The following is a 26,818-nucleotide window of genomic DNA, read 5'->3' as shown; positions in this document are numbered from 1 at the left end:
CTTGGAGTGTAAATGCATTGTTTTTCTTTTCCTTTCCTTTTTTTTTTTGAATCAGTAGAAATGTTGTTAAAATGAAAACACAATACCGTATGTAACTCCTGGGGCCTGTTCTCACTATGTTTGACCCTCTTAAGCTAATTTTCTTAAAATAATGACGATTAAAGGGTGTATTCATTTTCTAGTATGTTAGGCATGTGCTGTTCGTAAAAGGTAGCGGTAAGCATGAAGACTGACTTTACCATCTTTGTCCAAATGACTTTGATTTTGCTTTTACTGTCAGGGATCTTAAAATCTGGTTCTTTGTCTAATTCTTTCTGCTAATAGCTTGTTTGTTTAAAAATTGGCTTATTATTTGGGTATACAAAACTTTAAAACATTTAATTAGTATAATACAATTTTAGAAATGAATAGTTAGTGAAAGTATCTCAAAATTTGTTTTCAAATTAGTGAATAGTTGATAGAGTTCAATTTCACATATTATAATGGCCATAATAGTTTTATATTATAATGAAACTGGGCATAATTTTTTTTCTAATCATACTTTTGATTACATTCATAAAAGCTTATAAAGTCATAGCAAGGAATTTATTTACTACTTAAATTTCTTATGTGTATAGTATATTTAAAAACTAAATATAAGCACAGGAAAATCAGCATGACATTCTTTTCTTTTTTGAATACTTTATTAATCATATAATCATTAAAAATTTAAGTGTAAAATATATTTTAAGAACCATGCCTGGCTCATCTTGGTACTTTCCCCATTTAATTTAGTAGATAACCCATAAATTTAACTGTGTTCTATTGTCTTTCATGAAAGTGATGTACAAAATGCTCTAAAAAAATGGCACTAGGCTTTGATTATCTTTTTCTGTCTTGTACCATTGCAAATCTGAGATTAAAAATCCTACATTAATTTGTTTTTTGTCACAGATCTCTGCATTATACAATTTCATTTTGAATTATCTGAAAAATGTAATTTTTATGTGTTTAAACATAAATAACCCAACATATCATCTGGAGAAACTGTCCTTAGATTTCAGTTAATAGGTTTTTTCCTTGGGAGCATTAAGAAAAAGTTGTTTACATTAAAAAGTCAGTCTGTTTCTGGAGATGTCATAGACCTCAGATTCTGAGCAAACATTTCTGTAGAACCAGTGAGAACTACTGGAGTTGATCTGCAGCTCACAGCAAAGGGACATAAGTTGTCAATCAGATATCTTCAGACCCCTACAATTTCTCGCTTTTAGAGGATTTAGTCAGACACTTTATATTGCTTCTTACTGTTTTGGTATACTCAGTGTGTTTCTATTTCCCATCCAATATCTGATACAACATACCTTTCAGAATAATAATGTAATGATAGAAACATTGGAAACTTTTACAGAAATGCACTAGACTATGTGGATGAAAAATCACTTTTTTCCTTCTGTAACACTTATCTATTTTTTTTTTCGATGCAGATAAAGCTCAGATATAACTTTACCATTCTCTGATCTAGGACAAATTGTAAATTATAATTCTTTCTAAATACTTCAGTGGATTTTATATTTTTGCAAGCAGTTTTCACGGGCATTAGGCCTCTGGCGCTTTATGCTACATTGTGATGTTTACTTTTTGTTTTGTAGGACACTTTATAGAATCAAAGAATAAGAAAACATTCTACAGGCAAACAGCAGCCTAAAAGTCTACAGAGACATAATCTTAGTTGATATATAAAAGTGTAAATATTACTACGAAATGGAACAGTTCTGCATTGGTATTTGATATTTATATTGGTTGCTATTGATTAACACATGAGTGCACAGTAGTCTCCAATAACCCCACAGGCTCAGATATGGGTTAAGAGAAAGGCCATAGGCCTCAAGGCCTGTAACAAATACTTTTAGTTTAGTTTTGTTTTGTTTCTAATCATCCACGTGCCAGCACATGGAAAGACCTTTGTTTTTCTTTTCTCATTTGAAGAGGTATATTTTTAAACCACCTTTTGGTAGCTCCTGGAAGCTCTGGGAGAGGTGAGCATTCCACGGAGATGCATTCTCGCGCTTCCTCGCAGTGCTATCTCACTTTCTGCAGCTCCTGCCTCAGCCAGGATGGCAGAGGCTGCCCCAGTCTGTGCAGCAGCTTGGAGAGTTCCACGTTGTGGTCACGATAGTAGCTGGATAGAAATGCTCTGCTCTGAGGTGGGAGAAGGAGATACAAGGACATTCAATTTTATTTGTTGGAGTATACTTCATACACTTTGACGATGTTTATTTATATCTGTAGATATTTACATAGTGGCTTAAAATTGATTTTAAGCATGCAGGCTATTTATTTAGCACCAGATAGTCAACAAAAGAATCCAAAATACAATACTTGGGTGCAACCTCAAAAATGACAGAATGATCTTGGTTCGTTTCCAAGGCAAACCATTCAGTATCATAGTAATCCAAGTCTATGCCCCAACCACTGATGCCAAAGAAGCTGAAGTTGACTGGTTCTATGAAAACCTATTACACCTTCTAGAACTAGCACCCCAAAAAGATGTCCTTTTCATCACAGGGGACTGAAATGCAAAAGTAGGATGTCAAGAGATACCCAGAATAACAGGCAAGTTTGGCCTTGAAGTACAAAATGAAACAGGGCAAAACCTAACAGAGTTCTGTCAAGAGAACATGTTAGTTATAGCATTTCCAATAACTCAAAAGATGACTCTACATATGGACATCACCAGATGGTGATGAAATCATACTGATTATGTTCCTTGCAGCCAAAGATGGAGAAGCTCTATTCAGTTAGCGAAAACAAGACCTGGAGCTGACTGTGGCTCAGATCATGAGCTCCTTATTGCAAAATTCATGCTTAAACTGAAGAAAGTAGGGAAAACCACTAGCCCATTCAGCTTTGACCCTAATCAAATCCCTTATGATTATATAGTGGAAGTAACAAATATATTCAGGGAATTAGACCTGGTAGACACAGTGCCTGAAGAACTATGGACGGAAGTTTGTAATACTGTACCCAAGGCAGTGACCAAAACCATCCTAATGAAAAAGAAATGCAAGAAGCTGAAGTGGTTGTTTGAGGAGGCTTTACAAATAACTGAGGAAAGAATAGAAGTGAAAGGCAAGGGAGAAAGGGAATGATATACCCATCTGAATGCAGAGTTCCAGAGAAGAGCAAGGAGAGCTAAGAAGGCCTTGTTAAATAGAGGAAATAGAGGAAAACAATAGGATGGGGAAGACTAGAGATATCGTCAAGAAAATTGGAGATCTCAAGGGAACATTTCATGCCAGGACGGGCATGATCAAGGACAGAAACGGTAAGGACTTAAGGAGAGAGATTAAGAAGAGGTGGCAGGAATATACAGAAAAACTATACAAGAAAGTTCTTAATGACCCAGATAACCACGATGATGTGGTCACTCACCTAGAGCTGGACACCCTGGAATGTGAAGTCAGGTGGACCTTAGGAAGCACTACTATGAACAAAGCTAGTGGAAGTGATGGAATTTCAGCTGAGTTATTTCAAATCCTAAAAGATGATGCTGTTAAAGTGCTGCCCTCAACATGTCAGCAAATTTGGAAAACTCAGCTGTAGCCATTGGACAAGGTCAGTTTTCATTCCAATCCCAAAGAAAGGCAATGCCAAAGAATGTTCAAACTACTGTACAGTTATCCTCATTTCACATGTTAGTAAGGTTATGCTCAAAGTCCTTCAAGCTAGGCTTCAGCAGTACGTGAATTGAGAACTTCCAGATGTACAAACTGGATTTAGAGAAAGCAGAGGAACCAGAGATCAAATTGCCAACATTTGCTGGATCACGGAGAAAGCAAGTGAGTTCTAGAAAAAACATCTGGAAGGTCCGTCTAGTGAAAGCTATGGTTTTTCCAGTAGTCATGTATGGATGTGAGAGTTGGACCATAAAGAAGGCAGAGTGCTGAAGAAGTGAAGCTTTTGAACCGCAGTGCCGGAAAATACTCTTAAGAGTCCCTTGGACAGCAAGGAGATTAAACCAGTCAATCCTAAAGGAAATCAACCCCTGAATATTCACTGGAAGGACTGATGCTGAAGCTGAAGCTCCAGTACTTTGGCCACCTGATGCAAAAGAGCTGACTCATTGAGAAAGACCCTGATGCTGAGAAGAATTGAAGGCAAAAGTAGAAGGGAGTGGCAGAGGATAAGATGGTTGGATATTTTCACTGACTCAATGGACATGAATTTGAGCAAACTCCAGGAGATGGTGGAGGACAGAGGACTGGGGCGTGCTGCAGTCTATGGAGTTACAGAGTCAGATATGACTTAGTGGCTGAACAACAAAACGTAGTGACTCTGTTCATCAAAATACACAGTCCAAACACATAAATGTTTTCACTAGGGAAAAGGCTTTTGTATTAAACATGTGGTTTATTTGTGCAGAATTAAATGTTCAAATAGCTAGATTGAGTTTAGAAATATAGCTGTAACCACTGATTGGTTCCAGTATTATGCTCTATTAAAACCGTTCTGGCTTTGGAGCAAGAGTTGGCTTGATAAATCTATAAAATAAAACACTCTTTTGTCATCATTAATTTACATGTAGAATTTGAAGATAATATTTTCTTAGGAGCACTTTTAAAGCATACACAAAATACTCACTGTTAAAACAGTACTGTGGTAAACCTTAAAAATACAGTAGGTAAATCAGATAAACCTATAACCTGATATATTTGCATTATTTGACCCAAGGAAGGAAAGGAATGCCTTGTAAACTATCCTGATTTACAAGGAGGTAGACTTCCCTTTAATAAAGGAAAATATTTTAATAATTGAAATTGTAAGAAATGGAAAGTGCTGTGTTGTAAGGTGGTGTTTAGTGGGGTTTATATAGAGTTCAAATGACTGTGGTTGGGAATGTCATGGAGGGTGGGTTTCTGGATCTTCATCTGTACCTCTCCACTTTACTATTCTGAGGGTTTCCGTTCAGTTGAATCTTTAAAAGATTAATTTTAAATTAATCTTATTTTATTCTGCTGTTCTCTTAAAATATCATATCTGGTACCCCATCTTAAACGCCATTGAAAAACATGTCATTTTATGTTGATAACTTCAATGTAACATAGTGGTTTTTGCAGTAGTTACGATCACTGGAACAAGACCGAACATTTGTGCTGTACTGTAACCATCACTGCCATCAAGGGAGAACCCAAACCTTTGTGTGGCTCATGTGTCAGTCTCCCTGCTTTTCTGTTTTGGGTCTCCTCAGTCATCAGCTCTAAAACCACCGACAGGCCCAGCTAGCGTATCCTGGCCAGAGAAAGGTGGAGACAAAACATATTCCCAGATCCTCTGTCTGGGGGCCTGATCATTCTGTGCCTCCTCTGCTGCCAGCCAGACCTGGAATCCAGGGCTGAGCCTGAGGCCTTTGTGTAGAGGCTTCCCCACTGTTCTCTCCTAACATTGCCCTTTGCATTGTTCCTCTTTATGAAGGAAGCCCTGGGGCAACAGCAGCCTGGGACTGCCTACATCCTGCCAGCTTGCTCCCCAGTATTTCCCATGTGACAAAGGATTCTCCAGTGTCTCAACTAACTTTAGAATTGAACCTCTTGAGATCCACAGTCTTCCTACATTCCCTTGGGGTTTCATATCAGTATCGTACCTCCTGATATGGAGGATTATCTCAACTACATCTCAATGTATTGGCTTTTTTGGCATTATTTTCAAACCTGACAGCCTGTATCAGCAGCCAAACCCTTGTCCCGTGCCCTATTAAGTGAGTATGTTGGTCCCCATAATCAAGTACCCCTTCTTCTTCTTCTGCTCCCGCCTATGGCAAGATAACTGATAAGAGATTTGTGAAGTACAACATGTCCTATTTGAGAGTCTAATATGTTCAGGCCACAAATTACTAGGACAGAATTCAGTGATATGCAGAATTTACATACATTGTTATCTGATGATTGTTCAGAAAGGGTACTATTTTAAATGGCAAATCAGATAGAATATATGCTAATGTATGCCAATGCAGTCCATTTCATGCAAACCCACAGGAAATTAATGTCATAAAAGGAATAATAATGTATACTTCTATAATATAAAACACGATCAAAGAAGAAATCATATAATAAATCCAGTAACAGGTTGTTTATTGGACTATTATTAAAGAAACTATCAAGTACTTTTGATTTGGAGAGGTAACTGACTCAGTGGTTCATTCAAAATGCCAGCTTTTATTCCTTTCCTATAATATATTTTGATAAACAAAGCCAAAGTGGAAGCCTAATAATCCGCCAGATGGTAATTTCCAGGATCAAATGTATCCTGCGAGGTTTTGGCGATACTTGCGGGGCAGGGCACTGGCGTGTTTTCTGTAGCAGAAGGAGAAGCAAGCAGTGTGGTGACAGTACTGCCTGCTCGCGCCTGTTCTACGCTTTTGTGTTTTCACTGCCTCCAGGAAAGATGCCTTTCTCTCGCCTCCTGTCTGGGCATTTCTGCATGAAGTCAGCCACCCTACTCCCTCAAATAATGACTCTGGTTCCGGCAGAGAGCTCCTAAGACCCTTGTAATTTCCTGAGTTACAGGGGTGAAAAGAGTGTCTTTTGTTACATACAGTAAGTTCCTATAAACTTTGCCCAAGTTTCTGCTAATGAAGTGACTCGTATGGGTCCCTAGATAGCTTCAGACGGGGGCTGGTTGCTAGAGGAGAAGCTCTGGTGCTCAGGACCCTTCTGGACCTTGTCCTGTGTACCTCTCCATTTATAATAATAGGAAGTAAAGTATTTCTGGGGCATGTGAGTCATTACATCAAATTATAAAACCTGGGGAGGAATTCTTGGGAACCCTGATTTGTAGCCAAGTTGGACAGATGTGTGAATAACCTGGCAGTTTTGTGGGACTGAGCCCTTAATCTGAGGGGACTGTACTTAACCCTGGGTAGTTGGTGTCAGAATTGGATTAAATTATAGGACACCTACCTGGTGTCTGCATAAAATTACAGAATTGCTTGGTATGAAAAAACCCACATATCTGACGTCAGAGGTGTTTGAGAAAAAACATCTTAGGAATGTATTACATAAGAAACCTTATTGAGAGGTATGGAACTAGTGATATCCTGAAAAGTTTTAGATTTTTAATCTTTCTCTACCATGAATTTAATATCATGTCTCAGTATATGTTTGATGGGAGTAAAATAAAATGCTAAGAAAGATGTTCTACAGTGTCCTAAATGTTTTAGTTTCAGTGAATATATGGAGAAATAGCTTTGACATACATGAAAATAAAACATTTTATATTGCTGTCTTGAAATGCTATGGAAATCACCCTTGAATATTTATTAATGTGTGCTGTTTTCATAGTGCACTGAAGGTATATTTTAATAATCCACCAAAGAAAACTGTAGCTCTGAGAGTACCCTTTGTTTATCAAAAGAACCCCCAGAATGTCTTTTAGGTAGAATTTAATTATGAGCTTAGTGAGGACAAAGCTCAGTCTCTATCAGATTGGAATAAAAAAAAAAATGGTCCTGAAAGTCTTCAAGAATTAAAAAGGATTCAGATAAGTTCACACCACGTTAGGATTCTCAGACCACTGTAGGATTCTTAGTTACCACAATATATTAAACGTTGTGGGAAAACAGTCTCAAATGTTTTAATTTTTGAGTTAGTAATATTTTTTAATAAAATCAATCTACTTGCATTCTTATGTCCCAACTGCACATTAACTGGACTGATTATGGAATCAAAGTATTAATAAATTTTAATATACGTGTAGTAAGCTTTAAAGTGGAAATACAGGGCCAACAAAGTGGGAAAACTGTAGCTTTAAGTGGCCACCACGGCCATGGCAGCATTTGGAACAGAACAAACATGACATGCCACATGTCTATGGCAAACTTTGGGTGTCTCCATTCTCCAGAGCCTAAATTATCTGCTAGTATGTTACATATTTGGGAAATATATTAATTTTTTAATCTTATTATCATATTAGCAGTTCAAAACTTAGTATACCAGTAGTTAATATTATTATGCAGGCCACATTTACCACTACAGAGTGACTTAGTGAAAATAAAATCTTTGGTCCTATTTTTAATTTCCAGTTGATATATTTCCTGCCCTGGTTTCAGTTAATATTTTTAGTGCTAAAATTTCTGTGAATGTATCTCTTTTTGGAATGAGATGTTGCCTTCTTTGTTCTGATTCCAAATGGCAAGTTCTATTGTTGGCCTTTATTTTCGCATGACAGGTAATGTATCACTGGAAAAATCAAAACAAGCAAGCAGGATGCATCCAATCCAAATGTTGCTTTTTATTTTTAGAAAAGTGAATTTTTTATTTTAATCATTTTTCTAATAAAATAGATATATTTTTATGTATCATTTTGCTTATTTAGTTTGTATTTTTAAGCTCTATACTTACATCAGGATCCATTGGAGGGTATTTTCTTCCTTTGCTCTTTCCAAGGCATTTTGTTTTACCTTCTTCCAGTAACTGACACCAGAAACCTTTATGAGAATCAAACCTTAAAAAGATACAAAGAGCAAAATAGTAGTTTTTGAGCAACTAATATAATATGCTGACCAAAAACATGGGATATTTTAGTTTGGATATTAATCTGTAACTGAGGAAACTGGCATATTTTTTGACTGCATCACTTTACATAAAGTCTTTTGGCACACTTCTGAATTCTCAGTCCATCTGTCATCTCTGTGAGTTTGCCAGATTTCTAATAGAAACACTGTCAGCAGAAGGTCTCCTATTAATAGAAATTAATAAGCCTACCTCCTTCATCTGGAAAGAAAAGTTTTATAAGTTTCAAGTCCATTCTTTCCTTTTGCAGGGTTTAAAAATGACACATCAGGCTTCATCCATATCTGTGGGTTTACATAGTACTTTTATCATTCGATTACAGGTTAATAGAAGAGATAGGGTTTGGGTGTGTCATGGAGTGATTAATTTTAGAATTCTCTAGCTATAATCCATTTAATTTTTTTTTCCAGAGACACTTTCTTATTTTGGTGTGAGCTCTGTATTAAAGTAATAACACTTATAAATGAAGATTTTATGGTATAATTATAATAAAAATCATAGAAGCACATTATATTTTAGTATACTAAAATATTTCATGCAACTCTTTTTCATTTGAGCTTTCCTTATAACTCCTTAATGATATGGAGTATAGCATTTGTCCCATTTAGTGGCACTTAGCTTAGTGTTTGGCTTTTTGTGAACACTCACCGTTAGTTGAATAAAAAATGGGAAAGAAGGAAATGTTTGTCGATGTTTATCTATCTGGGACTATGTACTTTTTAAGTATGCAGGTGACAACTCAAGTCTGGGCCTCCTGACTCCAGGTCCAGGGCCTTTTCTTCTTTACTGGTCTCTGGTTATGTTTTGTATTATCATTCATTATGAATATATAGTAATTTCCATGCTTGACTATAAAAGTGACTGCTAACAGTATTCATGATTCTTTCACTTGCTTTAGTTATTCAGTGATTCTATTGCTATAATTTCTTCATTAGAAATTATTATCATTTAGGACCACTCAGATTGCTGTATCTAGCTCTTTCTTAAAATTATAGTGTTAACAGTGAACAACTGGAAATCAAAATAAAAACACATTTAATTTAGCATAAAACATGAAATACCTAGGGATAAATTTAACACAAAATATGTGCAAGATCTGTGCACTGACAACATATGTTAAGAGAAATTACAGAAGACACAAACAAAAGAAAAGCTGTACCATATTCACAGATCAGAAGACTAAATATTTTTTAAAATATCAATTATCTCCAGATTTATCTAGAGATTCAATGTGAGTTCAATCAAAATTCCAGTGGACTTTTTTGGGTGGAAATTAAAAAGATGATTATAAAATGTATATGGAAATAAAAGCTAACAATTTGTTTTTTTTTTTTTTTAATTTAATTTAATTTAATTTATTTATTTATTTATTTTAATTTTATTTTTAAACTTTACATAATTGTATTAGTTTTGCCAAATATCAAAATGAATTTGTTTTAAACAAGCCAAAACACTTTGAAAGAGGAGATCAAAGCTGGAGATCTCATACTATTTTATTTCAAGATTTACTATAATGTCACAATAATAAAGCCTATGTAGTACTGGAACCAATGGATCAATGAACAAAATAGAATCTAGAAACAGTCTTTTAAGCAAATGGAACTGGAAAAATTGGATATCTATATGGAAAATATGAATATCAATCCTAACCTCACACTATATATGAAAATTAACTTGAAATGGGTTATAAAACCTAAATCTAAGAGCTAAACTGTAAGAATTCTGGAAGTAAACATAGGGAAAAACACATATAAAATTTTTGTACCTTTGTTTAGGCAAAGATTTCTTAGGAAGAATGGTAAAAGAATAATGATAATTTTGAATACATCAAAATTTAAAACTTTTGCTTTTCTAAAATACTCAAGAAAATGAAAGGAGAAACCACAGGTTGGGCAAAAATATTTATAAAATGTATATCTAATAAAGGACTTATATTCAGAGTACACAACTGAAGTCAATAAAAATGACATTATCAGTAAAAACTGAAATAAAAGATTGGAATAGACACTTCATCAAAAAAAATAGATGATCAATAAACAAATGCAAGTTTGCTCAATATTGTTAGTCATTAAGAAAATGCAAATTAAAAATCACAAATGAAATATCACTAGATACTAGAATGACTTAATTTAAAAAGGCCAATACCAAGCATTGACAAAGATGTGGAACAGCTAGAACTGCTAAACTTTGTTAGAGGAATTTAAAGACATTACAGCCACTTTGGAAAATTTCTTATAAAGTTGAATATGTAATTACTTTACAACCCACTAATCCCATTTCTAAGTATTTACCCAAAAAGAAATGAAAATATATGTCCATACAAAGATCTATACACAAATGTTCATAGTAGCTTTGTTCACAGTAGTCCCCAAATGGAAACAACCTTATATCTATCAACTGGCAAAAGGATAAATAAATTGTGCTATATCCATAAAATGGAGTACTATGTAACAATAAAAAACCCCCAAACCCCAATTACTGATGATGTAACATCATGGAGGAATGTCAGAAGTATTATGCTAAGTGAGGAAATGGAAGAGGGGAAAAGATTGACTGCAAGAGGGCATGAGAAAACTTTTTTCTTTAAAAAACTTAAAAGTTCTTTCTTTCTCTTTGTGATGGCATATACATGTTTGTCAAAATTCATCAAACTGTACAATTAAAATGGGTGAACTTTATTATATGTAAATTACACATTAATAGACCTGATTTAAAATTATATTGGGATTGAATGTGTGATTTAGAGAGTAGTCTTTGTAGCTAATCTTGTAAACTTTGTAACTATAGCCCTATGGCTTCCCGACCCAGGGATTGAGCCCCGGTCTCCTGCATTGCAGGCAGATGCTTTACCCTCTATGCCAAAGGCCAAATACACATCTATGAGAAGAAGGCAAACCTATATCTCTCTATCCGCACTGCTTGGGTATTAGAGACACTATAGGATTACTCACATCCCACTTGTGCAAAGCCCATTTCAGTCATTATTAAAGTGATAATGTGGACTTCCCTGATGATCCAGTGGTTAAGAATCCACATGTCAATGCAGGGTACACATGGGTTCGATCCCTGGTTCAGGGAGATTCCACATGCCTTGGCAACTAAATAAATTTTTAAAAATTATTTAAAAAGTTAAAAAAGTGATTGTGTGGGATCAGGACACAACATGATATGTCTTCATGTTGCTTATTTTCTTGTTTGAATCTGTAAGGCAACTGAAAAAATTAGTTTCATACTCAAAGGTATAAGAAAGGAGAGCATTAATAAATCAACTAACTTCAATAAAGTAAATCATTAAAAAATAAAGACTATGATTGAAATAATCTATACATGAAAGCTGGGAAGCTTTAATACAACATTTCTGAAAGTCTGCTATTGATACAGCATTTTTCATTAACATTTTGTCATTAGTAATTTCCATAATTGAACTCTGACTCATTCAGGCCTGCTATTATTACGAGTTTTTTTTGTTGTTGTTGTTAATATACCTAACTGTAGATACATGCCTGGGTCATACACATGCTGCTGCTGCTGCTAAGTCACTTCAGTCATGTCCAACTCTGTGCGACCCCATAGACAGCAGCCCACCAGGCTCCTCCATCCCTGGGATTCTCCAGGCAAGAACACTGGAGTGGGTTGCCATTCCCTTCTCCAATGCATGAAAGGGAAAAGTGAAAGTGAAGTCGCACAGTCGTGTCCGACTCTTCGCGACCCCATGGACTGCAGCCCACCAGGCTCCTCCGTCCATGGGATTTTCCAGGCAAGAGTACTGGAGTGGGGTGCCATGGCCTTCTCCAGGTCATTCACATACCTTATATTAAAATGAGCAGCTTCTGATATAATGTTTCTTTAAGGAACATTAAACTTCACATGTATTAAAATTAAAAGTCAAAATAAAAATAGGTTTTCTTTCACTTCTGGTAATTGATTACATCTCATGCAGTGAGCTGTCATGCTAGACTTCACTGAGAAAAATATGTGTCTGTGCAGCTGACACCTAGCCCAGACACCTATATGCATAAGTTCACAGGCAGTGGTATAAGTGTCTCATAGTGGAAACAAAAAGGAGAGGAAGGTAAAGGAAGATCATATTATTTTTCAGGTTGCCTGAGAAGGTGAGGGACTGATGCTGATGAAGGACCTTGTGAGCAATTCAGATCCCAAGTGAAGAAGCTTGACAGAAGATGGAGAAAGATCTTATTCCAGTCTTTTTATAATACCAGCAGCATCCCTCAGGACTACTAATATCTGGTAGAACACCAAGGAAACAACCTTTTCATGTAGGCACTTGCAGCTAGTCATTTCATGTGGGAAGTAGTACTGGCTAGGAACATTTTGGAGAAAAATTAAGTGTTGTTTAGTGTCTCTCCATGTTTACCCCTCCCTGGAGGTCAGGTGACTTTATCATTGTGTTCCCAGAGTCATGACATAATATTGTCATTCAACAAATCTTTGTTGAATTAAATTTGGAATAAAACAAGAATGGACTGGTACTTAGGTTTGTGTGAAATATTGATATCACCTGGGGATGTCTAGAAATAACTGGAAGAGACTTGTGGGCAGGGACAATCAAGATTCTCCAATGACTCAGCTTCCAAATGGTAACATTCTCTTTGTTAATGAAAATGTGACCCTCATCTTACCTTTGGGCAGGTGAATTCCAGGGAACATTCAGATTATACTTAGGTGCAAGCCTGTTTGAAATGTCTTTACATTGCACTGTTATTTTCATGAATGAATACTGAATTGTGTGGATATGCCAAATTTTCTTAAATCTATTTACCAGACTGGTTCCAGCTTTTGGTTATTATGAATAATACTGCTGTGAACAATTCTTTGTGAACAAAGGTTTTCATTTCTTTTGGGGTAGATTCGTAGGCATGGCATTGGATTACTTGTAAACTTTTGTTTAATTTTTAATAAACTGTAAAACTGCTTTTCTGAAGTGGCTGTACATTACTATCAGCAGTATATGAGGTTACCAATTTCTCCACATTTGTGCCAATATTTGGTATTGTCTTTTGGATTATAGCTATTCTAGTGGTATTTTGATGTGATTTTAATTTGAATATCATTATCATTATACATTTATTGTGCATAGTGACAGTGTATCTGGAGGTGAATTCTTTTATTTTTACTTATTTATTTTTAGTGTATTTAAAAATTTATCCTGTTTTAATTAGTGAATAGTATTCCATTGGATGTATATATCACATTTATATTTATTTATTTATTTAATTGAAGTATAGTTGATTTCACAAACCTCTGTCCATAGTTCTTCAGGCACTGTGTCTATCAGATCTAATCCCTTGAATCTCACTTCCACTGTTCATGTAATATACAGGTTTGTGACATTGTACAGGAATCAGTGATCAAGACCATCCCCCAAAAAAGAAATGCAAAAGGACAAATAGTTGTCTGAGGAGGCCTTACAAATAGCTGTGAAAGGAAGCAAAGTGAAAAGTAAAGGAGAAAAGGAAAGATATACCCATCTGAATGCAGAGTTCCAAAGAATAGCAAGGAGAGATAAGAAAGCCTTCTCAGTGATCAATGCAAAGAAATAGAGTAAAACAACAGAATGGGAAAGACTAGAGATCTCTTCAAGAAAATTAGAGATACCAAGGGAACATTTCTTGCAAAGATGGGGACAATAAAGGACAGAAATGGTATGGACCTAACAGAAGTAGACGATATTAAGAAGAGGTGGCAAATCCAGGTTCGATGCACGATACTGGATGCTTGGGGCTGGTGCACTGGGACAACCCAGAGGGATGGAATGGGGAGGGAGGAGGGAGGAGGGTTCAGGATGGGGAACACATGTATACCTGTGGCGGATTCATTTTGATATTTGGCAAAACTAATACAATTATGTAAAGTTTAAAAATAAAATAAAATTAAAAAAAAAAGAAAAAAAATGACAATATATCCTGTCAACAAATAAAATTAAAAAAAAAACATTTAAAAAAATCATTTTTAAATAAAGATTTTCAAAAATTAAAAAAATAAAAATAAAAGCAGAGACATTACACTGCTAACAAAGGTCCATCCAGTTAAAGCTACGGTTTTTCCAGTAGTCATGTATGGATGTGAGAATTGGACTATAAACAAAGCTGAGCACTGAAGAGTTGATGCTTTTGAACTGTGGTGTTGGAGAAGACTCTTGAGAGTCCCTTGGACTGCAAGGAGATCCAACTAGTCCATCCTAAAAGAAATCAGTCCTGAATATTCATTGGAAGGACTGATGCTGAAGCTGAAGCTCCAATACTTTGGCCACCTGATGTAAAAAACTAACTATTGGAAAAGACCCTGATGCTGGGAAAGATTGAAGGCAGGAGGAGAAGGGGATGACAGAGGATGAGTCGGTTGGATGGCATCACTGACTCGATAGACATGGTTTGAGCAAGCTCCGGGAGTTGGTGATGGACAGGGAAGCCTGGGGTGCTACAGTCCATGGGGTCTCAAAGAGTCGGAAGCAACTGAGCAACTGAACTTAACTGAAAGTTGATTTGCAACGTTATGTTGATTTCTGCTCTACAGCCAAATGACCAGTTGTACATCCATATACATTCTTTTTTATATTCTTTTCCATTATGGTTTATCCGGGGACATTGACTATAGTTCCCGGTGCTATACAGTAGGACCTTGTTGTCCACCCATTCTATATATAATAGTTTGCATCTATTAACCCCAAACTCCCAGTCCATCCTCCCCCCACCCACTCACCCCTTTGTTGTTGTTCAGTCACTGAGTCATGTCTGACTCTTTGCAACCTCATGAACTGCAGCATACTGGGCTTCCCTCTCCTTCACTGTCTCCTGGAGTTTGTTCAGGCTCATGTCCATTGAGTCAGTGATGACATCCAACCATCTCATCCTCTGTCACCCCCTTTTCCCTTGCCCTCAATCTTTCCCAGCATCAGGGTCTTTTCCAACGAGTTGGCTCTTCACATCAGGTGGCCAAAGTACTGGCACTTCAGCCGCGGTCCTTGAATGAATATTCAGTGTTGATTTTCTTTAAGATCTCCTTAAAGCTTGATCTCCTTGCTGTCCAAGAGACTCTCAAGACTCTTTCCAGCACCACAGTTTGAAAACATCAGTTCTTCAGCTCTCAGCCTTCTTTATGGTCCAACTCTCATATCCATACATGACTACTGGAAAAACCATAGCTTTGACTATATGGACCTATGTCAGCAAAGGGATATCTCAGCTTTTTAAAACACTGTCTAGGTTTGTCATAGCTATTCTTTCAAGGAGCAAGTGTTTTTTATTTTGTGTCTGCAGTCATCATCTGCATAGATTTTGGAGCTCAAGAAAATGAAATCTGACACTATTTCCACATTTTCCTCATTTATTTGCCATGAAGTGATAAGACTGGATGCCATAATTTTGTTTTATGAATGTTGAGTTTTAAGCCAGCTTTTTTACTCTCCTTTTTCACCTTCATCAAGAGGCTCTTTAATTCCTCTTCACTTTCTGCCATTAGAATGGTATCATCTGTATATCTGAGGTTGTTGATATTTCTCCTGGCAATCTTGATTCCAGCTTGTGAGTCATCCAGCCTGGCATTTCAAATGATGTACTCTGCATTTAAGTTAAATAAGGAGGGTTCAATATATAGCCTTGATGTACTCTTTTCCCAATTTGGAACCAGTCTGTTGTTCCATGTCCAGTTCTAACTGTTGCTTCTTGTCCTACATACAGGTTTCTCAGGAGGCAGGTAATGAGGTCTGGTGTTCCCATGTCATTAAGAATATTCCACAGTTTGTTGTGATCTACATAGTCAAAGGCTTTAGCATAGTCAATGAAGAAGTAGATTTTTTTTTGGAATTCCCTTGCTTTTTCTATGATCCAGTGTATATTGGCAATATGATCTCTTGTTCTCTAAATCTAGCATGGACACCTGGAAGTTCTTGGTTCACCTATTGCTGAAGCCTAGCTTGAAGGATTTTGAACATAATCCTGCTGGCATGTGAAATGAGTGCCACTGTGCGATAATTTGAACATTCTTCAGCATTGCCTTTCTTTGGGATTGGAACGAAAACTGACCTTTTCCAGTCCTGTGGCCACTGCTGAGTTTTCCAAATTTGGTGGCATATTGAGTGTAGCACTTTAACAGCATCATATTTTAGGATTTGAAATAGCTCAGCTGGAATTCCATCATCTCCATCTGCTTTGTTCATAGTGATGCTTCTTAAGGCCCACTTGACTTCACACTCCAGGATGTCTCTAGGAGAATTGCCTCCTTGGTAATTAGAAGTCAGTTCTCTATGTCTGTGAGTCTGTTTCTCCTTCATAGATAGGATCATTTGTGTCATATTTTAGATTCTACATATAAGTGATATCATATGGTATTTTTCTGTCTCAGACTTAATTCACTTAGTATGATAATCTCTAGTGGCATCCATGTTGCTGTAAATGGCATTATTTCATTCTTTTTCATGGCTGAGAATTATTCCATTATATATACATACCACATCTTCCTTATCCATTCATCTGTTGATGGACAATTAGGTTGTTTCCATGTCTTGGCTATTGTGAATAGTGCTGCTATGAATGGCTGCATGTATTCTTTTTGAATTATAGTTTTGTTCAGATATATTCCCAGGATCGGAACCCTGGATCACATGGTAATTCTATTTTTAGTTTGCTGAGGAACCTCCATACTCTTTTCCATAGTGGCTGCACCAACTTACATTCCCACCAACAGTACAGGGGGTTCTCTTTTCTCCACACCCTCTCCAGCATTTATTTGTAGACTTTAATGATGCCCATTCTAACTGGTGTGAGGTGGTACCTCACTATAGTCTTGATTTGCATTTCTCTAGAAATGAAGTCTTTTTCTAATAATGTCTGAGACAACTTAAAAAACTCATTTTAAGGTTTCAGTTTTTTAAAGGAAATACTTCCTCTTGTTATACTATTCATTAGTAAAACTTTACAGTATCATTTTTCTCTGGTTTTTGTGCCAATTTGAAGAGCTTTGTAGATTGGCAGTGCAGGCTCCAGAGGAATAAGTGTCTTTCAGTCTTGCCCCCTCAGCTTACTTTTGAGGGACTTTTGGCTTGGTACCCAGCACATAGTATTATTATATATAAAGCATTTAGAACATATAAATGTATACTGATTTTGAAATGTTATAACCACTTTGAAAACAAATTTATATGAAATTGGAATAGATTATTTTCTTCCTTTTCACTTAGCATTTCCAGCTGTTTCACAGATCATCTAAGAACCAGCAGATTTTAGCTACTATGGCTACTGTTTTTTGCTACCAAAATAGTTTTATTTTGGCACAATTTTACTCAAACTCATCTAAAATGGGAAAGGATTCTTTGACCAATAGATTTGGTTGCCAGAGGAAGTAATATTAGAAACAACAGAAGCAGCTTCAGTTCTTTTTGACTTAGGTAACCCCATCCATAGAACAAAATACACACACACACACACACACAATCTTCATTTAACTCTTTGCCTTCAAATCCTTATTGTCCATTTATTGAAGTTTTAATAGTAAATTATTATTAAAAATTAATATAACTCAGTCTGGTTTCATTCATGTTAATGAACAGGTTAACTGAGAAATAGAGATGTCAGGTTCAGTAAGTGTGAAGACTTGTCACAGTCACTGGTGGCTGGATATAATTGTTAGTGGATATATTCATGAGAAAATTAAAAGTTTACATTTTTTTCATTTTAGTTTATAAAGCTTATAAAAAACTTTCATTTTAGTTTTAGTTTAACACATATATAAACTGTATGTGCTAGTTCAGTTTAGCACAGTGCCACACTGAGCATTATTTTTCCTGCTTTTTTTTAAATGATTAGACAGCTTAAACACTATATAACACATAATATACAAGCTAAAATAATGTTGGTATATTAATCCTATTTATAGTTTAGTGATTAAGGTTATGTTGAACAAGAATTATAAAATGTGAATTACTTAATTGAATGAGAAAGTTCCCATTCATATTTTTTAAAGCTTAAACTGCTTACTTCCGATAACAACCACACTAAGAAAATCTGATTTCTAAAAACTGTTTTATTTTGGTTGCACCACATAGCATGTAGGATATTAGTTCCCTGACCAGAGATTGAATCCGTGCCCCCTGCATTGGAAGCATGAAACCTTAACCACTGGACAACCAGGAAAGTCCCAAGAAGATAAGATTTTTATGTATTCAGTATATCATCTAAAATCCATGATGACAGTACTAAGTCATTTTAAGATATAGACCATCCATTACTTTATGAAATTTAGAAGTCTTGAACACTTCTGTAGTTACTGTGGAATGGAATAAATAATACTCTTAATGATGGAGATTTATTGCCATTTTTCTTGAAAATAGTTTTGAAATTAGAACATTTTTATATTGAAGATAACCAGGAGATTGTAGATCTCTTACACTGGAGTACTCGTTTGTGCCAAAATTGTATGGAAAAACTTTTGCAGAGGTCTAGTTTCATTGATCTATTGTATTGTGTGCAAAGAACTGAATTTATGTGGTTAGTTGAGAATTCATATCTGTTTGTGGTTTAGTACATTATCAGAAGGCTTTAAATAATTTTTTAACTACCTAAGAGGTAGTCTTCACTATCCTTAGCAGGAAAAATATAATGCAATTAAAGACATTCTTGAGAACATGCATTTCGTACACCCAGTCATCCCCAACATGTCCAAAGCACCAGAGAAACAACTTACCAGTACAGTTATTTTAACAAGAATAACTAAATTTTGAGGGCAGGATTCAGAAAAACTGCAAAGGGCGTGGGTGAAGGAGAATTCAGACCTAAGTCAATGACATGAAATTCCGAATATTCTACAACAGGTACACTGCTGTTTTTTCCAAGGTGTGTCAGGCCAACTGATTGACAAGAGAATATAAAAAGAAACTGAATGGCAGTACATTATTTTTATCAGCAGGGTGAGTGCTTGGGCAGCCCTACTGGACCAGAAACTGTGGTTTCAGAGACTACACACATCTTATCTTGGCTACTTCACCCACTGAGCCCCCAGCCAGGCTACAGAACCATATAAGGGGTAATTTTAGTCAGACACATCCCAGGTGCAAAGTGACCCACAGTTCTTTGGATATAGTATTTTGCTTTGGTATTATTTCCCTTAAGTTTACACTTCCTTTACTTGGCAGTGGAGGTGAATAAAAACCTTGCTGCTGAGCTGGATACAAAGGGGACACATACACAGCATGCAGGTCAAGGACCATTCCATAAGAAAAAGAGATTATGTCTTTATAAAATACTCCAATTCTTCTTTCTGAAATGCAATGCTTTGCTATATACTCTATAAAAAAGATCCAAAGATAAGCCAACTTGAGTTAGAAACCTGTTTAGAAAATAAAAGCTTTCTTTTCTAAGAGATACTTAAAAAGACATAAAGAAGAAAGTGGGCTTGAATTTCTAACTGAAGCTAAAATCACTCAGTTTTCTTTAAGGTCAAGCTGAAAGTTAAATACCTGAGGCTAGTGGCTGTGTTGGTACTTCAACTAAGCTCACCAAAGCTCTGATAGGACTCTCACTATAGAAAACATGAAGGTCAGAAAGGTTAACAGTAACAACAGAGTAAATGACTCTTAGAGAGGAAGCGCAAAACTCTCGAGTTCCACCTACTCCTTTGTTCTCTAAATCAAAATATCTCTCTTACATGTGTGTCTCTACATATGATTTGTGCAAGATGTTTGCAATATTAGATGGTTGTCTGCAAACCTTTTACTGTAAGGGATGGTGAAAAGTAAAGGAATCCTGTATCTCACTTTCTAAACTGCTACAGCATGAAGAGTACACTGAAAAGAGAAAATCAATTGATCTATAGAACTGAGTTTTATACTGAGAAATAGAATGGAAGAATCCCATACTACAGTCTTAATTGGTTTCTTTAAGGCTCAGTCTGTAACCCTAAAATTATATATATATTACATATATGTAAAATACAAAATTATATATGTAATATAAAATTATATATCTATATAATATAACATTTTATATTATATATATGTAATATATATACTACAGTGAGAGCCAGGTCCATGGCTCATCCAACTCAGGCTCTCTCAGTTGCTTGTTCCAGTTGCATGTGAAAAAGGAAGAAACACATCCCTCACACACCTGATTGCTGGGCTTCCCAGGAGGCTCACTGGTAAAGAACCTGCCTTGTCAAGCAGGAGACATGGGTTCAACCCCTGGGTTGGGAAGATCCCATGGAGGGAAGCATGGTAACCCACTCTAGTATTCTTGCCTGGAGAAGACACAGATAGAGGAGCCTGGCGGGCTATAGTTCATGGGGTCATAAAGAGTTGGACACTCACAAGGAGTTGGACTAAGCAACTAAACAGCAACAACAGTAGCATAAATGGAGAAAGTCAGATGGAGGTTTTATTTAAAATGTTAGATAAAATCCAGAGTCAGGATTAAAGTGAGGCAAGAGAGGCAGGTACCTTGGCCACTCACTCTCAGGTATTTGTGGGGTCCTTAAATCCTTGTTGCTTTTCTTGTGTCACCCTGGCTCCCACCCTGATGGAACTGACTACCTAAGAAAATCAGTGGGAACTAGCAAAAGAAAACCAAACAAGAGCTGTAACAGCTGAGGCCTCTGAAGAAAAGGTGATAAGGTTAGTCATACGGTGGGTAAAGACCAAAAAATGGAAGTATGTGTAAGAGTAATACTAGCACCTCTCTCTCTGCTTATTCAGCCACCTATCGGGCTATTTCTTGCTGTGTGATGTTTGTTTTTTAAAATTACACAAAAGAGAGAGGAGCTCATAAATCACCTAGTTCAAGAGGTCTTCTTATACTTCCAAGAGGTCTCAATGCTGTCTGGTTAAATAGGCTTAGTGCTTCCAACACAGTTCCAGTAACCTCTTTTACGGTTAGCTGTTGCTTTTAAGACTTAAAACGCTTTCTTCCTCTTTTTTCCTTCCAGAGAAAACTTCCCTAGTTAGAAATCAATAGGGGACTTTGGACATTTCATAGCCAAACTGTTGACATGTTCTTTCTCAAGTAGTTAACATCAACATGAAAATAATCAGTATGTAAGGAGGCAGCTAACTCAATAGCTGCATCACCAAACTACAACTTCTCTAAAATCAGCTCTCTGCTGAAACTTCAATAAATTAATTAGAATATAAACTTACGTTAATGCTTCTGAGTAATTATAATGAGGAGAGACTCCTAGAAACTTCTGTACTTCATCCATCACTGTAGCAGGATCAGTTCTTAGCTGTTGCCCATCAATAATTAGCAGCTAAATGACCAAAGAAATAAAAAAAAAAGACAATGCAAATTGGAAAAAGACACATAACAGCATGATACAAAAATTCTGCACTTTGAATTTATTCCATTTTAAGACACTGTACTGAGGGGATTTGCATTCATTGTTGTTAAGACTTAACCAGGCCATCCTCATTAATGACATGGAACAAAAAATAAATCACACTAATTAAATGCATTCATGTTTTATAGTTTGAGACGTCCTGCAAACACTATGAAAACAAACAAAAAAATTTGAGTACCAAGAGAGCTTAAGAAAGGTGACTATAAAATCACAAATGAAAATCAAGTTTAAAAACAGATAAAGCAATGATTCCATGATTCAAGGTGGGAAGGAGACTTGTAGGAAAGAAGAAAAGTGACCGGACCAGGTACCATGAGACAGAGGACATATCATTATCCATGATTCCAGTCAAAGGAGCAGCACTGTAAAGTTTGTAGAAATTCTTTGATAATCCATTTGGAGAAAAAGGTAAGATTCCTAGAAAACCTTAAAGTAAACAGAAGTTCCTCAACAGACTAAAGGGAAGAATTTGCTTGTTACTCTGGTGAGGGAAAGGGGTGGTCCCAGCAAGATAAATGACAGGGGGTGGTGATGAAGGGCCATAATGCCTGGAAAGCAATTCCTGCTCACACATCTTCTCGAGTGTTTCTATTTAGTTTATACCAGCATTGTTCATTAGAAATTTCTGTGTTAACGGACATACTGTGAGGCTGTGGTATCTAACTGGTGGCTACTGAACATTTGAAGTGTGGCTAATGTGACAGAGAAACAATTTTTAATTTTATATAATTTGAATAGAAATTTAAATAGCCATATATGTTTGCATGTATGGTATCACTGTGGCTGCTGCTGCTGCTGCTAAGTCGCTTCAGTCACGTCCGACTCTGTGCGACCCCATAGACAGCAGCCCACCAGGCTCCTCTGTCCCTGGGATTCTCCAGACAAGAACAATGGAGTGGGTTGCCATTTCTTTCTCCAATGCATGAAAGTGAAAAGTGAAAGTGAAGTTGCTCAGTCATGTCTGACTCTTCTTGACCCCATGGACTGCAGCCTACCAGGCTCCTCCATCCATGGGATTTTCCAGGCAAGAGGACTGGAGTGGGTTGTCATTCCCTTCTCCAATCATTGTGGTTCTAGACACACAGGTATACACTGTGTCTGATGTGATTAGATTGCTTTATGCAATCCAGTGTAGGGGCTGGTTTTGTAATCTAGGCTAACACTAGGCAAAAGAGAGAAACAAGGATGCCAAGGAAAACATAGGACTTGTGAAAAATCCAGCAAGGTGGTTCAAAGGGAAATAATGTCACTGAAAGCAAAACAGTGCTTGCCTTGTTTGGTTAAGAGCTTTATTCTCAGAATAAAAATCAGGAGTATCAAGCTTCTGAAGCTCTTAACAATCAGGAAAGGCATGCACTGAAAATAGGGCAGGGAGAATTATCCTGAAATAATACTTCTAGAAAGAGAATTAGTTTTTCTACCTCTGCCTGTTATTGTTTGCTAGAGTCTCAGTTACAGCTAAAGAGTAAATGCTAGTCTGTTTTAATGAGTAAAAAACGTCCTTCTATCCTAGAGGCAAAGTCATTGACTTAATGAGACTGTACTATGATGTAGATTCTTATCGCTCAGTACCTGAAAGGGGGGGAAATAAACAAGCCATCTCTCGATGTGGCTGGCATACCACCCTGGGACCAAACATCTCTTCTGCAAGGCTCTCAGCTCGGAGGGTGCACGCGGCCCAGCTGAGATCACTTCGTAGAAACTGAATTTCAGAGCTGCGGGGTCTTCGTGTGATCGCTGATGCTGTGATGAAAAGGTGGATAATTAAACCGACGTGAACCATAGGCATAAATAATTAAAAACCAATCTCTGTGACAAGTCGCAAAGCTAAAGGAAGGAGTGCCTCACTGAGGGAGAGTTATTTGTTTTGCAATTAATAAAGGAAGAAAATGCTTGCTTGGAGCATCAGGCTTTAAAATTACAATACTGATGAGAGTATATGTTTGAGAATTATTTGGTAGAGGTGGAATTCTTCTTGATAGAATTTCTTAACCTATTTTTCTGAGTTATTTCCATAGTGTGTATATATATATATATATATATATATATATTATTCTGAAAGTAAACTTTTGAAAGTCGCCTTAACACCCCTTTTCAGCCTGTAAGAAACCATTTATCATGTCCAGTTAATATCCATAATGCACAAAACACTCTGCCAGTTCTGCCAGATAGTTTTGTTCCATCTAGTAATGCAGTTTTAGATGAGAAAAACCCTATGGGCTATTCAAATGGAGAAACTGGTGAAAACTCTGACATGTGCATTATCTGAAATCCACAGCTTTTATCATACACACTCTAGCATCTAAAAGCCAAGATTATTTTACCTAATGGTAACCTCTGCGGTGAATCAGAACCACTTACTGTATAGAAAATGCAGACGGCAGCAATCCTAAAAGGAAAGCACTTCATAATGGCTCAGGCTCAGGCCCAGGGGTCTGAGGAAATCACCTTTTCCCTAAATTGACCAATAAATATTCAGGCTTAGTGGTGGGTTTGTGGATGTTTACCACATCTAGTTGAATAGCAAATTTGCTGCAATTGAGATTCAAATTACTACACTACAAACTCTACTAGACTTTGTTAAGGCCTGCATTTTGCCCCTGTGGAGTGATTTATTTGTAATATTTAGGATGTTTTGTTAGCTTTCAGCCTTGAAGCTTCCTTTTTCAGCAAATTCTCAATTTTTCAGGGGCTAAGTGGTTGCCAAGCTCCAATTTTCTGCTTCCTCTTTGAGTCAATTAAGGCGGGTTTTCTTTTTTCTCCAGATACCTAGCGGTAAAGGTAAAAGGCGCAAGATCAAATCAGTCAATTTGCTGTGTTTTTGGTTTAAAGGATGGTTCTAGGAGTTGGGCATGACTGATTAGTGTGGAATTGTGGATTTCATTTTTCCAGGATGTCCACTCCCTGTTACGCAGATTATTATCAATATGCCTGTTAAGATCCCATGACCTTTTCCTACTCTGTCCCAGCCATGAAACCTTTCCTGACAATGTGTTCTTTCTTTGGTGAACCTGGAAAAATGGCTTTTGTTTAAAAAATGACCCCATGCTGATAAACTTTGTTCTCTAATATCATAGACTGTCAGAAATTTAGATGTATGAGATCGGTGAGAATGCAGCATCCAGTCTTGCCTGATGAATCAGAGCTTTTTGGGTCACTTTAATTCAGAGAAGCAGCCTTATTTCCAGCCCAGGTGCAGAGTTTCAGATAAAGGATTTTTGGATATAACATTCCATGTTTGTCTTAACTTTAGAGTTTCTAAGGAAGTAAGTCTCTTTGTTTTCCAGCCCTGGCCCTGCTTGCACCTATTAAACAGTTCATGTTAATTTTATCTACATTTCTCCCTATCATACAAATCCTCCCTCTCTTTAGGGAAATGCCTGATAGTTAAGTGTTCAGGCTCCTCCGCTGCAGCCAGTTAATACACCTAACTTGTTGTCCCTGGTGGTCTTTATCAGGTAGGCTTTATTACTCTGTAGGAGTCTATCTGTCACTTAATACTTTCTGATTTATACACTGGTTATTTAAACATATTTCTCCAATTAGATTGAAAGCATTCTCAAATGTAGCATCCACATTTGTTAATTTACTTTCAAATCATACTTAGAACAATACTTTGCATGTGGTAGTCATTAAAATTATTTAATGAAGGGATGAACACATGACCATCAGGAAAGTGGTTTTTAAATTACAAAACTGAGGAATGATAACTAAGGATGCTATGCTATGCTACGTCACTGCAGTTGTGTCCAACTCTTTGCAATGCTATGGACTGTAGCCTACCAGGCTCCTCTGTCCTTGGGATTCTCCAGGCAAGAATACTGCAGGGGGTTGCCATGCCCTCCTCCAGGGGACCTTCCTGACCCAGGGATCAAACCCATGTTTCATTATGTCTCCTGCATTTGGAGGTGGGTTCTTTACCACTAGTACCACCTGGGAAGCTCCTAAGAATAATACAGACTAAAGACACTTACTCTATTAATTTTGTTATGTTCTTATATTTAATATTGCTGTTTTTTATTAAACTTTTTCCATTTGGTGATTAATAAAATATCACTGAGGCAGGTTTTTTTTGGTATTATTTTTAATATTTATTCCGGTAAAAATGTATGGCATGTAAGTTTTATTATTAGAATCTGTTAAAATTCTTTCAAAGTGATCGTTTCTGTGCTAGGTTCTAACCAACATCATAATGGCAATGTTTATATGAGGAAGAGGCTTAAAATAGGGTACTCTGGCTGGGCTTTCAAGGATGAAGAATTCATTCTTATATTCTGTTTTGCTGCTAGGTTATTTCTTCAACACAAGCAGTTATTTAAGCTCTTTCAGAGTCAGGGTCATCAATCAATGGTCCATGGGCTAAATTCTGCTTGTTGTTTGTTTCTGTAAATAAATTTTACTGGAACACAGTTAGGCTCATTAATTTACATATTGTCTATGGCTGCTTCTGCAATACAATGGCAAGAGTTGCAATTATATGGCCTGCAAAGCCTGAAATATTTACTCTCTGGACCTTTACAGAATAAAACCTCTGACTTCTGCTTCGGTGGAATCAGGTATATTTCTTATCTGTAAAACTGAGATAATAATAGCAGCATTATATACATATTAGATGAAAAGAATGATTTTAAATTATAACATTTTACTTTTAAAATACAGATATATAGAAGCACACAATACAAGCACATAATATTGTTTGCTTTAATTTCTTAATTGTATTATACATTTTATTAAATTAATCAAATGAATGCAAAATTAATAAAAACTAAAGGGAACATTTCTCTATGGAAACATAGAGAAATTTATTCCCTTTCTTCAAGATATAAAGCTAGCAAATCTTTTTTGTTAAAACCTGCGGCGGTGACTTTTACTGAAAACCACCTTCCCTTCTCTATACTCCTCTTCTACTTGCTGGATTTTGTCAGTAT

General features: G+C 36.5%; 1 protein-coding gene across 1 annotated transcript in view; it reads right to left on the bottom strand.

Moving 5' to 3' along the window:
* Positions 1–2,004: 2,004 nt before the first annotated feature.
* Positions 2,005–26,818, bottom strand: part of LOC129657658 (bifunctional heparan sulfate N-deacetylase/N-sulfotransferase 3) — a 189,921-nt gene continuing 165,107 nt past the window's right edge. The window contains exons 11-14 of the mRNA XM_055588036.1: positions 23,463–23,633; positions 21,691–21,800; positions 8,376–8,478; positions 2,005–2,178 (exon numbers count right to left, since the gene is read on the bottom strand). Coding sequence (XP_055444011.1) covers positions 2,059–2,178; positions 8,376–8,478; positions 21,691–21,800; positions 23,463–23,633 — 504 coding nt within the window. The 3' untranslated portion in view covers positions 2,005–2,058. The remainder of the gene's footprint in view (positions 2,179–8,375; positions 8,479–21,690; positions 21,801–23,462; positions 23,634–26,818) is intronic.

The sequence above is a fragment of the Bubalus kerabau genome, chromosome 7 (genome assembly GCF_029407905.1).
Source record: "Bubalus kerabau isolate K-KA32 ecotype Philippines breed swamp buffalo chromosome 7, PCC_UOA_SB_1v2, whole genome shotgun sequence".
NCBI lineage: Eukaryota > Metazoa > Chordata > Mammalia > Artiodactyla > Bovidae > Bubalus > Bubalus kerabau.
Note: the sequence above shows the minus strand (reverse complement) of the source record. Positions and strands in the feature narration are given on the sequence as shown.